Source organism: Astatotilapia calliptera, chromosome 6 (genome assembly GCF_964374335.1).
Source record: "Astatotilapia calliptera chromosome 6, fAstCal68.1, whole genome shotgun sequence".
Lineage (NCBI taxonomy): Eukaryota > Metazoa > Chordata > Actinopteri > Cichliformes > Cichlidae > Astatotilapia > Astatotilapia calliptera.
Genome location: NC_137427.1, coordinates 38,491,818 through 38,504,236, shown reverse-complemented (window position 1 = coordinate 38,504,236; position 12,419 = coordinate 38,491,818). Strand labels below are relative to the sequence as shown.

Below are 12,419 nucleotides of genomic sequence, written 5' to 3'. Positions count from 1 at the left end.
AATGCAAAACTTGAAAAGACAGCAAAATCCAACAGCAATATTTTATTGAAACATATTTTAAATCTAAAAATGCAGTTTAACCAGCCACAGCTTATTCTCATTGTAGATGAACATCTACACAGGTGTTACTCCTTCAATTTTTCAACTCCTTCAATTCTGGCAGCCAGAAGATTCTTTCCTAGGTGTGTTGCCCTAGATGACATAAGATGTGATGTGGATGAGAACCTGTGGCCAAATGGAGAAGACCGAGTAGATTAGCATTACTATTGTATGTGTATCAGTGGATGGTGTGTATACAAATTCTTGTATTTTGGGATTACTTAGTGCAAAAAAATAAAAATACATAAACAAATATTAACGAATTCTGCATGATGTCTGATTCATTCCAGTAACATATATTGAAATTATAAACAGAGATGTGTCCTTGTTTTACACAAGAAAACACTGCGTAATGCTACATGTTGTTAGTGTTTTTTAGGTCATTGTTTTGTGGGTGACAAAGTGTGTTTGTCGGCTGTCAACCTTTGCTAGTGTTCTGGAAGAATGAGGTTATTTGAGACCTGAATGAAGTGTTTTGGTAGTTGTAGTGCATTTTGAATGTGAAATGAACTGCTTTGCCAAGCTGACGGTCAGTTAGGAGGATTGTGTGAAGAGTTTTGCAAAAGTGACCTAAGTATTGAGAAATGTGTCCTAGCGTCTGTAAAAAACTGTAAATATCAGTAGGCTCATCTTCAGAGTGATTTCTTTAACAATGCATGGAAAGTCCTGGAAACTCCAGGCAAGGGCTATAGCAAAGGGTGGATTTTGTCTTTAAAACCAGGCCAGCTATTTGCTTTGCTCCCTGTTGCTTCTGATGGCCTTCAAGTACCCGCGGCACAATCTGGCAAACGACATGAGGGAAAGACGACAGAGTGCTAGCAAACACAGTGTGCTCTGAATCCTTTGTGCATCGTTACCTATGGATTCTGCTCACGTAAAGTTCATTAGTTAATCATATACCCACATGTGTAAATGCTTTCCTGTGCATTGTGTGTGTGTGTGTGTGTGTGTGTGTGTGTGTGTGTGTGTGTGTGTGTGTGTGTGTGTGTGTGTGTGCGTCTTTGTGTCAGAGTTGGGTTGAGTGTGTGTTTCCGAACATGAGCAGGCAGAACTTAACACTAAGCAGCTGTCAGAGAAGCGCTGGCTATCGTCTTCCCCGGGGGGTCGACCTATCAGCTTCTCCCACTGATGGCTCTCCTCTCTCAGCCTCGCCTGGGCTGGCCCGGGGGTGGTGTAGGTGTGTGTGTGTGCAAGTCCTGCTTCTGCTGGGGCCTCAGCAAATCTGATAATTACTAACCTGACAATGATCTACCTCCCACCCACTGTCTCCCTTCTCCCAGACCTCCCTGATGAACAACTCTAAAAAAGTTGTACAGTGGTTGAACACATGAAAGGTTACATTAGAAATCTCTTTAACATTATCACACACACACACACACACACACACACACACACACACACACACACACACACACACACACACACACACACACACACACAGAGAGAGAGAGAGAGAAAGAGAGTGGAGGGATTTTCCCCATTCCCCACATGAAACACACATGAATGAGAACATCTGAGGCTGATGGTGTGTGTTGGAGAGCTACAGCCTGACAGTGACTGTACAGGTGCTTTGCCCAGGCTGTTAAATACACACACAGCACAGTCCAGTGCTGTTATGTTGGCCTTGATACGATTTACAGCTTTTTACAGCCGCTAGGACACATTTCCCAATACTTAGGTCACTTTTGCAAAACTCTTCACACAATCCTCCTAACTGACCGTCAGCTTGGCAAAGCAGTTCATTTCACATTCAAAATGCACTACAACTACCAAAACACTTCATTCAGGTCTCAAATAAACTCATTCTTCCAGAACACTAGCAAAGGTTGACAGCCGACAAACACACTTTGTCACCCACAAAACAATGACCTAAAAAACACTAACAACATGTAGCATTACACAGTGTTTTCTTGTGTAAAACAAGGACACATCTCTGTTTATAATTTCAATATATGTTACTGGAATGAATCAGACATCATGCAGAATTCGTTAATATTTGTTTATGTATTTTTATTTTTTTGCACTAAGTAATCCCAAAATACAAGAATTTGTATGCACACCATCCACTGATACACATACAATAGTAATGCTAATCTACTCGGTCTTCTCCATTTGGCCACAGGTTCTCATCCACATCACATCTTATGTCATCTAGGGCAACACACCTAGGAAAGAATCTTCTGGCTGCCAGAATTGAAGGAGTTGAAAAATTGAAGGAGTAACACCTGTGTAGATGTTCATCTACAATGAGAATAAGCTGTGGCTGGTTAAACTGCATTTTTAGATTTAAAATATGTTTCAATAAAATATTGTTGTTGAATTTTGCTGTCTTTTCAAGTTTTGCATTGTGTTATTGTTTTGGCCATAAGTTTAACAGTTTTGAAAACAGTATGTAAGCACATGCAAAATGTCCTGTCCGTACAAAGCTTTTTGGCAGTTGTTGTGTCTGAGTGAGAAGATAATTCATGAAATTTGAGAGATGTAGTCATTGAATGCATTTTGTGCCAAAACAATGATAACTGGTCCTCAGTTTAGCCCACATAGACTTCTGTTGTGCTCACTGTGTGAGGAGTTTTGCAAACGTGACCTAAGTATTGAGAAATGTGTCCTAGCGTCTGTAAAAAACTGTAACAGGTACTGAGTGAGAAAATCCAAATGTAGCAGCTGGGAAAATCACATAATCTAACAGGTCTCGTTTGGCTGAATTTTATTATTACCTTTTCCTGGTTAGTATGGATCTAGGTTTTAAGCTGTTTGCAGTTTTAGAATGTAGTTTTAAAACATGATTTATCATCATCACATATCCACTGTAACAAATATCCGAGCTCCCACCAAAGTAGCTATAAAAACTGCTATTCACACATACACAGTATTTCCAAAAGTATTCAGTCAGCATCCCAAATCATTCAGGTGTTCCAATCACTTCCATGGCGACAGGTGTATAAAATAAAGCGCCAAGGTCAGCAAGCATTTATGAAAGAATTAGTTGAACTCAGGAGATCAGAGAATTCCGGCGTCTTACTGTGATGCCAGCTGTGCAACCATTCCAAACATGAAATTTCCCCGCTACTAAATATTCCACAGTCAGCTGTTAGTGGTATTATAATAAAGTGGAAGCAATTGGGAATGACAGAAACTCAACCGTGAAGTGGTAGGCCACAGAAAATCACAGTGTAGGGTCAGCGGATGCAGAGCAGTGTGCAGAGCCAATAGCTACAGAGCTCCAAACTTCATGTAGCCTTCAGATAATCTTACATGTGTACAATGAGAATTCACAGGATGAGTTTCGATGGCCAAGCAGTATCCACGCCTTATATCACCAAGCACGATACATAGTGTCGGATGCAGTGATGTAAAGCATGCTGTAACTGGACTCCAGAACACACTGGACACAGGAAGCCTGCTCTCTGACAAATATCTGGCAATCTGATGGATGAGTCTGGGTTTGGTGGTTGCCAGGAGAATGGTACTGGTCTGACTGCACTGTGCCAAGTGTAAAGTTTGGTGCAGCAGCAATTATGGTGTGAGGTTGTTACTCAGGAGTTGGGCTCCAGATCCACTGGAAGGAACGTTTAAGGCTTCAACATACCAAAACCATTTTGGATGATTTCAGGCTCTCAGCTTTTTGGGAACAGTTTGGAGAGGGCCCCTTTTTGTTCCAACATGGTGGGGAACCGGTGCACCAAGCAAGGTCCATAAAGACATGGATGAACGAGTTTGGTGTGGAAGAATTTGATTAGCCTACACAGAGTCCAGACCTCAACCTGACAGAATTCAGACTGTGAGCCAGGTCTTCCTGTCCATCAGCGTCTGACCTCACATATGTGATCCAAAATTCCCATAAACGCACCAACACTAACCCTAAACCTCGTGCAAAGCTTTCCCAGAAAAGCTGAAGCTGTGGGCTCATCATATTAATGTGTGTGTGTGTGTGTGTGTGTGTGTGTGTGTGTGTGTGTGTGTGTGTGTGTGTGTGTGTGTGTGTCCAAGCTACCTTGATAAGTGAGTTCTTGTGAGTTTTTCTTTTGTCTTTCCCAGGATGTCCTTGTAAATATAATGATAATGTTCAGTGCAGCTGCCATGTTGTTCTCCTAATGCATGTTTATGGATGCGAGTGCTCTGCCCACAATTAAAATCAGTTCAATGTTTAATCAATAATTTAAAATGATTTAAAAGTGATTTTTCTTGTCATTTCTGAGACACCAGGCCTCCACCCTCTAACTGTTTCTTTCCTCTCATGTAAAAGTAGTACTTGATAGTTAGAGAAATTTGTATTCATTGTTTAATTGATGATAGATAGAAGGATCGCGCAGTTTGACTTAGTTCCAGTAAAGGCGATCAAGCTGATCTTACAGAGGGTTTTTTTGCCATTTCAACCCTTATTCAGAGTTGATTGTTTATTTTCATGACATATCTGAAATATATAGTTTTCATTTTCATGACCACAATTCACTAAGCATAAAAAAACTACTCTAGTACTGCTTGGCATTCCCCTTCCCATCAGATTCAATAGTAATTACTTGACGCTCAACTTTCCACACAGGGTCCTCATCGGGTGAAAATGACTAATAAATAAAAATTGCAAGCAAACAACAAAGACCAAATGCTGAGTTGTGAGGGTGTTAGCATGCTGCTAATGTTTCTGTAGCCTGTTTGATTTCAGTGGAATTTAAAATGCTAAACTTTTGCACTTTTTCTTTTACTGAAATAGCATTTTTTTATTTTATTTTGCTGACCAGTTGTTGAAGATTGAAAGGGAAAGATACATCAAAGTTGTAAATTATAAATAGCTATGGGTTGTTAATCAATGTGCAAAATGGCTTTAGATTGACTCTAACAACCAAGTGTGTGTGTACATTTAGCTATTGTGAACCTGCTTCACATTCTGACTTGTCAAATTAAGGTTTCATCCAGTGGGTTGTCCCCTCTGCCTCTCAGTAAGACATCTTACTCTTTCTTTTTTTCCTTCCTTTTTAAACCTACCTAAAAAGCCTCTGTGGGCCCTGCAGCCAAGCAGGAAAGCAGGAGCTGAGGCCACAAAACGTCCATCATGTCGACAAATTGACTCAGTCAGCTTCATCCAGGAGCATTAGCCCCTCGGCCCTTTGAAATTTTACCCCGTTGATGGTTCGGTGGAGTGCTTTATGGAGAAGCAGAGAGAAAAAGAAAAAAATGGAGGAGAGGAGGAGGCCTCATCATGTCTGGTAATGACAGGACGAGAGAGGAGCAGCAGTGTCTGTGTGTGTGTGCATGTGTGTGCAAACATGTGATGTGACCCGATGTCCATCTAAAAGAAAAAGAAAAAAAAAAAGAAAAATCGATTTTAAGTTTTTGACCTGCAAGTGGAGGCTATACAGGAGTGAAACCGAGGCTATTCATCAGACACTTCAGACCTAACAGGAGAGACTGAGAGAAGAAACACGAGAGAGTGAAGGGAAGAGGTAGGAAGAAGAGAAAAGAAAAACACACCTGGATGTTTACAAAAAGTTTATGAGGAGAGGCCGTGTCTCTGTGTGTAATGATCTATGCTTTAAGTGTGTTGTGATGGACACTTACTACGCAAGTCGGAAGTAAAAATTTTGAAGTGAGACTTGAACATTTTCAATGCATGATTTTTTTTTTAACCTAATACTTTTTATTATAATTTACAAGCAGATGTTACACTTTTTAATGACAGCTAAAGTAACTTGAGACTTCCTATACCTGAAGACACATCAGTGTATGATATTTGAAACAGTGATATAGATTAAACTACACAACAGTATATAAAGGTGGTAAAAGTTGCTCCCACTAGACCATCTCTATCACTCTATAAGAGACTAACAATTATGTTATCAGTTAATTAAAAAGGATATGAATTCATCATTCTAATTATTTATCTAAACAAATTTAAAGAGTGAAAAATAAATTCAAACACTTATCAGTTAAGTTATTCTATATTGATAAGAGTGTAACAAAAACTTAAAAATATTCTGTATATTTTTGCAGGACTACTTGTACTGCTAAATAGTCCAGTACAAACTCCATAAAAGTGAGATGGACAAATTATTTATTTACTTTAAGAAAACTGCCAAAAAGATACTTAATGCTCTATGACGTAAGACAAGTAAAGTGGAAAAATAAATGCAATAAAGGATTTTATTTGCTACCATTAATTAAAATCCTAACTGTTGTAATTTGACAGATTTTACATTTTAATTTGTACTCATTTACTCTTGACAAATGACTGGAGGTTCCCTTAATAATCAAAAAAAGCTACAGACTCAAAAAAGGGGTAAAAAAAGAAGAAGAAGGAAACATGCTTTGGCCAAACCATTCCAGTGTTGTGTGTTGGTATAGTTTTTACTGCTGTGAAATCACAGGTCCAAACTGATGTTTTAGCCCAAGTTTAACTTAAACTACAACAACAATGAGACGCCGCTAACTCTGCCTATTTCTCTGCAGAGCAACACTGACCCCTTGTGGTAGATTGCAGATCCTACATCAACGCACTATCAGACTTCAATTTCGAAGATGGTTTGATAAGAAAGTCTGATTATCTGAAGCACTTACTCTTATCACGAATTGTTTATGAAAAACATACATGAGTTTATATAGGTTGGATGTAACTACGGAAGAAGAATAGTTATAATATTCTCAATAATGTCATTCACGACAGCTAAAAATGTGCATATAAGGCACACAGCATTGACCCTAAAGATAAGCTAAGTTCATTCTGGTGGTCTGAATTAATGCAGCAAGACTGCACAGCGTCCAGTTGTCGGCAACTATGCGTATGAATTATGTCACATCATTTATCTATTTATAGATTACTTTTAAAATGGGACAAATCCCTGTGGCACGAATATGTCCAGTGAGATGGTCTTATTTAGACTACAAAGACTATAGACTTATTATCACTCGTCACAGGTTTATTATCTTCTTTCTTATGGTATAATTGTAGTTTTTTCTACAAGATATTTCTCCGCTCTCATTGGCTACTTGACAGGCTGCGTCAGTTTTCTGCCCCTTCCTATTGGTAGCTGATCTGATGCCTATTTCTTGCGTCCTGGTCCAGTTTGAGTGAAGGTGAACCTGTGAACCCGGTTAGTCTCTAGAAACACCCATTCCTCATTTGCTCCTCTTGCACAACACCGGGATCATCGTCTATTTCATCCCGAGCCATGTCCCTGTTTAGCGACGTCCCCCAGGCTCCCCCGGTAGCCGTGTTCAAACTGACCGCTGACTTCAGAGAGGACACCCATCCACAGAAGGTGAATCTGGGCGTCGGAGGTAAGAGATGCTAGATGTCAGCTAATGCTAAAGCTAGGTTGGCTTGCTCTCTCTTGTAGTGGCACTGTAAAGCATAAACACATCGCATCAGCTGTGTTTCCTGTCTTTTTGTAGCTTACATTGTTTGGTACATTCGGGCTATGGCGGTGATATCATGTTCGCACGCGTAAGCAGCGTTTGATATATGACCTTCGCTGCAAGCTGCTAGCGGCAAAGCTAGCATTAGCTTCTTCTCATGTTGACAAGTAAATTGCTCGGATTTTTTCATTGTTAGTGCAAATGTTACACCTCTCACTGAAAGAATTGACAATTCCAGGAAGTAGGGCTTCATGTCGTACCACAAAACACTTCTCATTTAAAGACTTTAAAATCATGATGTTAAAACGCATAGCATGGCTGGGACTTGTTTTACTTGTCCATCTGTCCTTGAACTCATCAATCTCCACTTACACACTGACATCCTGTCAAAGCAGGAACTTACAGGCTGAAGTTTTCTTACGTAGTACCATCAAAGTAGTTTACTGTTTTTTAATAGGTAATCTTACGAGTCGTGTTTGTTGCGACGTTGTCAATCATTATGTGATACATAATTGGTAAGTCCTTGAAACTGTCATTAGTTTGCTTGGTTGGTTAGGAAAGTTTTGTAAGAAAATGTTTTCAGTTTTTAGAATGAATGCTAAAGCCGTGTGTCATTTGGAAGGTTTTGTGCTAGTTTGGTTTGTGTCCCTTACTTAACGTGCACTGTAGAATATCTCTTTAATGTTATTTTATCCTCATTTTGACTATTTATGCTAAACTGTAATAAACTAGCAGGAAATCTTTAGTCATCTGTAATAGGTTAACAGGTTGACACTTGTATCCCAACAGTTTCAACATTAACCCCAATGTGCCAGATGTGTCATCTCGTATGAGCCTAGTCTATCCTCCTCCTAGCCCAATGCTTCTGGCTAAAGTGAACTAATACTTAGTTACTTCAGGTCAGCCAGAATAAGGCAAACCTCTGATGTAGCTGCTGTTAAATCTATTAACATATTCTGCCTTTAGGATGTAATGTAGAGCTAGCAGTTTGTCACCTTTTCATGTGCACAACCTGCATGTACACTTTATGGCAAGAGTCAGAATGCAAAATATGAATAAAAGCTAATGGGCAGAATATGCTTTAACGATCAAAGTGGTCCCTACAGGATTATTAAGATTCACTTTCTCTGATGATTCATCGTGGACTGAGACAGTAGTTGCACTTTTTCCGGTCGTTGCCAAAACAAACCTGAGCGCATAAAACCAGTTTGGCCTGGAGAAACCATTCCAGTAGTTTTATATTAACTCTATAATTTAGTGTCTCTCTCTGTGTGAAAATGGATCAGTTAATAATAATGGATTGGATTTATATAGCGCTTTTCAAGGCACCCAAAGCGCTTTACAATGCCACTATTCATTCACTCTCACATTCACACACTGGTGGAGGCAAGCTACGGTTGTAGCTACAGCTGCCCTGGGGCAGACTGACAGAAGCGAGGCTGCCATATCGCGCCATCGGCCCCTCTGGCCAACACCAGAAGGCGGTAGGGTACAGTGTCTTGCCCAAGGACACAACGACCAGGATCGAACCCTAATATGTTAAATTATGTTGAAAGCGAGTCCACAAAAGCAACAGGAAGAGTTTTCTGGGTTCCAGATTTCTCCAGGCCTGTTTGCCACTTGATCTGCGTCTCAGGTAAAGTGATGTCAGATTGGGCTCTATTCAGATTTTGTACTGGCCACACACAGAATTATTTTGCATACCCCAAAGCCACCATAAGCATGTTTGACCTTTTAAGTGTGCTCGCCTTTGGACCCTGAGTGACTGTGTACCGCCGCTGCCAAACCCTGATATGTGATCCTGCTCTGCTCATGCTCCAGACCAGTATGAGGGAGCACAAGTTCCTAAGGAGTCAGATATGTGCTACACACGTTTGCCGGTGACCTTCAAAGTTTATATGGCATCATATGAAGTTAAATGGCAGTTTATTCTTTCCTGTGCGCATTTTCTTCTATTCACTTTACTATTTGCAGACTGCAGTGCTGTGTTATTACCATTTTTATCTTTGAAGTATTATCTAGAATTTTGTAATACTCGGTGATATGGCGCTATACACAGTGACACAAGCAGCAGAAACAAAGTGTTTGTATTTAGTTATGTAGTATATCAGCTGTAAATATCTATCAACGTCATACTAAGCATAAAAAAGCTTTTTTGTGAAGTGCAGGCACGAGTAATAGTCTACACAACCTGTCCCTAAGAAGCAATACCTGTGCCTTCTGGATTAACATTTGCTTTGCTTTGTGTCCCCTCCAGCTTACCGTACTGATGACTGCCAGCCCTGGGTGCTGCCGGTGGTGAAAAAGGTGGAGCGGCTCATCGTGGAGGACGAGAGCCTGAACCACGAGTACCTGCCCATCCTCGGTCTGCCAGAGTTCCGCTCCGCTGCCTCAAAGGTCGCCCTGGGAGACGATAGCCCTGCCATCAAGGAGAACAGGGTGGGACATGCACATTGACACATGGAGGTTTTTGATCAGTTGGAGCAAATGTAATAAATGTTGTTTATTTTTGCAGTGAAATAAAAAGGAAATAAAAGCACATTTTACATTGATTAAAAGTTCTTTCAATTTTAATCTGTACCTCAGCTTTCCATTGATTAATGGACATAACTGGATGAGTATCAGCTGATCAGGTTTGCCTGCGTCTTTAATCTCTTTTAAACATCCTTAGAAACCCTAATTTAAAGCTCCATGTTTTTATTTCTCAGACTCCAGTAGTGGTGGTGTATTAGTTCTGAATACACTGAACCCCTCAGTTTATCGTCTTTCACACCCAAGCACCTTTATTTCCCCTCCTTTTAAGGCAGATTTCTTCTGATTGGCTGCCCCTTGCAAAGTTTGAACAGTAGGTGGGTGGAGCTGTTGTGCTTACGACCATAGCTGTGTGAAGGAGATGGCCTCTCATCTACATGAGGTCAAGGAAGAGTTGAACAAGCAATCTGAAGCCTGAGATTTTGACTCACAGGGAATTCTTGTGCGCACACGTCCCTGCAACCTCATTATTTAAAACTTAATTTATATTAAATATGAGCATTTACCACTGCAACAGTTTAGGTAGAACAGGGAAAAAAGTGAAAAACAAGACAATAAGGGCAGGAAAACCTGTGAAGGCAAGGTCTGAAAGACCAACAAGTCTTGGTGTATTAAGTTGGTGCATATTAACAGCAGTGTTCAGAAGCAGGCGTGACCCGCAGCCTTATCACAAAATTCTCTGGCCGAACTGTGAAAAGCAACATGTATTTAATATCATACGTATATTTCTCTGATTGCGTTTCCCACTGCCCGCTTCCTGTCACAGGTTGGAGGAGTCCAGGCTCTGGGTGGGACAGGTGCACTGAGGATTGGGGCAGAGTTCCTGCGGCGGTGGTACAACGGCGTCAACAACGCAGCCACGCCCGTCTACGTCTCGGCACCCACCTGGGGTTAGTGAAAAGTTTTAGGATGCAGGAAATTGTAGTTGAGAAAGTTTGACTGTTTTTCGATAATGAAGTGAACGTCTCAGTGGGTATCAGAGCAGATTTAAGTGGTAAATACCTGCTGAACGTTTCTTCTTCCAGAGAACCACAACGGTGTATTTGCTGATGCTGGCTTCAAAGATATCCGCCCCTACCACTACTGGGATGCTGCCCAGAGGGGCCTGGACCTCACTGGGTTCCTGGATGATTTAGAGGTGAGATTGGAACGATGACTCCTGTTTAGTTACAAGAACCCAACAGACAGTGATATGAAAACAAGAAGACTCTTTGGGAGCATTTTTATTCATTTATTTTGAATATTTTTACTCATTATTTGTCTTCTCTGAGCAGAAAGCTCCAGAGTACTCAATCTTTGTCCTCCATGCCTGCGCACACAACCCCACTGGCACCGACCCGACCCAGGAGGAATGGAAGCAGATTGCAGAAGTGATGAAGGTACAAAGACATTATTTTACCATCATCTGATGGCCTTGGTGGTGTCTAACTCACCATGAATATCTTCTTCTTTTGTAAAATTGCTTTAATGTGTAATTAAAAAAAGAAATGAACTGAATTTTAATGTATGTATTTCGTCTTTTCCTTCTCCAGAGGAGGAAACTGTATGTGTTCTTTGACTCCGCCTACCAGGGCTTCGCCTCAGGCTCTCTGGAAAAAGACGCCTGGGCCATCCGCTTCTTTGTCTCCGAGGGCTTTGAGCTTTTTATAGCTCAGTCCTTCTCCAAAAACTTTGGCCTGTACAGTGAGTACTCATGGTCCACGTACATTCATGCATACAGTCTTGTGTGTTTTAGCCAAAAATAAGTTTATACTGTTTATACCTCTACTTACCCTCGATTAGTTTTATGTGAAGCCATATTTTGTCTGTCTCTACTTACAGATGAGAGAGTGGGGAACCTGACTGTGGTTTCCAAGGACAACGAGAACCTAACCCGCGTTCTGTCCCAGATGGAGAAGATTGTCAGGACGACCTGGTCCAACCCACCTTCTCAGGGAGCACGCATTGTCAGCAAGACCCTCAACAGCCCTGAGCTGTTTGAAGAATGGTACGCTCCATCAGTCAGCGCTTTAATATTAGCATACTAGCTCCTGCTAACCCTTCATCTTTTACCTGATTATTCAATTAATATTAATAACTTACCTTCCTCGTCGGTGCATGCACATGGATGCTTGTTACCAAATGTGCATGCTAGCATGGTTTTGAAATTTTGGAAACACTTGGCCTTTCTCTCATGTGCTATTACTTTTAGAGGTTCATAGTCTTTGTCAGCTGACTTTTACTCTCATTTCCTGTCTTATGTCCTTTTTTAAATATCCCCACTTGTCTCCATCCCGCCTCCCCACTTTAGGAAGGGTAATGTGAAGACCATGGCAGACAGAGTTCTGTTGATGAGGGATCAGCTGAAGGCCAAGCTGCAAGCTCTGGGCACCCCGGGGACCTGGGACCACATCACTCAGCAGATTGGCATGTTCAGCTTCACCGGCCTAACTCGTGAG

The 12,419-nt window shown here is 41.0% G+C and overlaps 1 protein-coding gene across 1 annotated transcript in view; it reads left to right on the top strand.

Annotated features, from left to right (window-relative positions):
- The first annotated feature begins 7,118 nt into the window (after positions 1-7,118).
- LOC113024685 (aspartate aminotransferase, cytoplasmic-like) overlaps positions 7,119-12,419 on the top strand; it is a 6,588-nt gene continuing 1,287 nt past the window's right edge. Inside the window, exons 1-8 of the mRNA XM_026171952.2 lie at positions 7,119-7,371; positions 9,707-9,888; positions 10,748-10,871; positions 11,007-11,119; positions 11,256-11,360; positions 11,514-11,664; positions 11,803-11,968; positions 12,272-12,414. Of these exons, the coding sequence (XP_026027737.1) occupies positions 7,263-7,371; positions 9,707-9,888; positions 10,748-10,871; positions 11,007-11,119; positions 11,256-11,360; positions 11,514-11,664; positions 11,803-11,968; positions 12,272-12,414 (1,093 nt within the window). The 5' untranslated portion in view covers positions 7,119-7,262. The remainder of the gene's footprint in view (positions 7,372-9,706; positions 9,889-10,747; positions 10,872-11,006; positions 11,120-11,255; positions 11,361-11,513; positions 11,665-11,802; positions 11,969-12,271; positions 12,415-12,419) is intronic.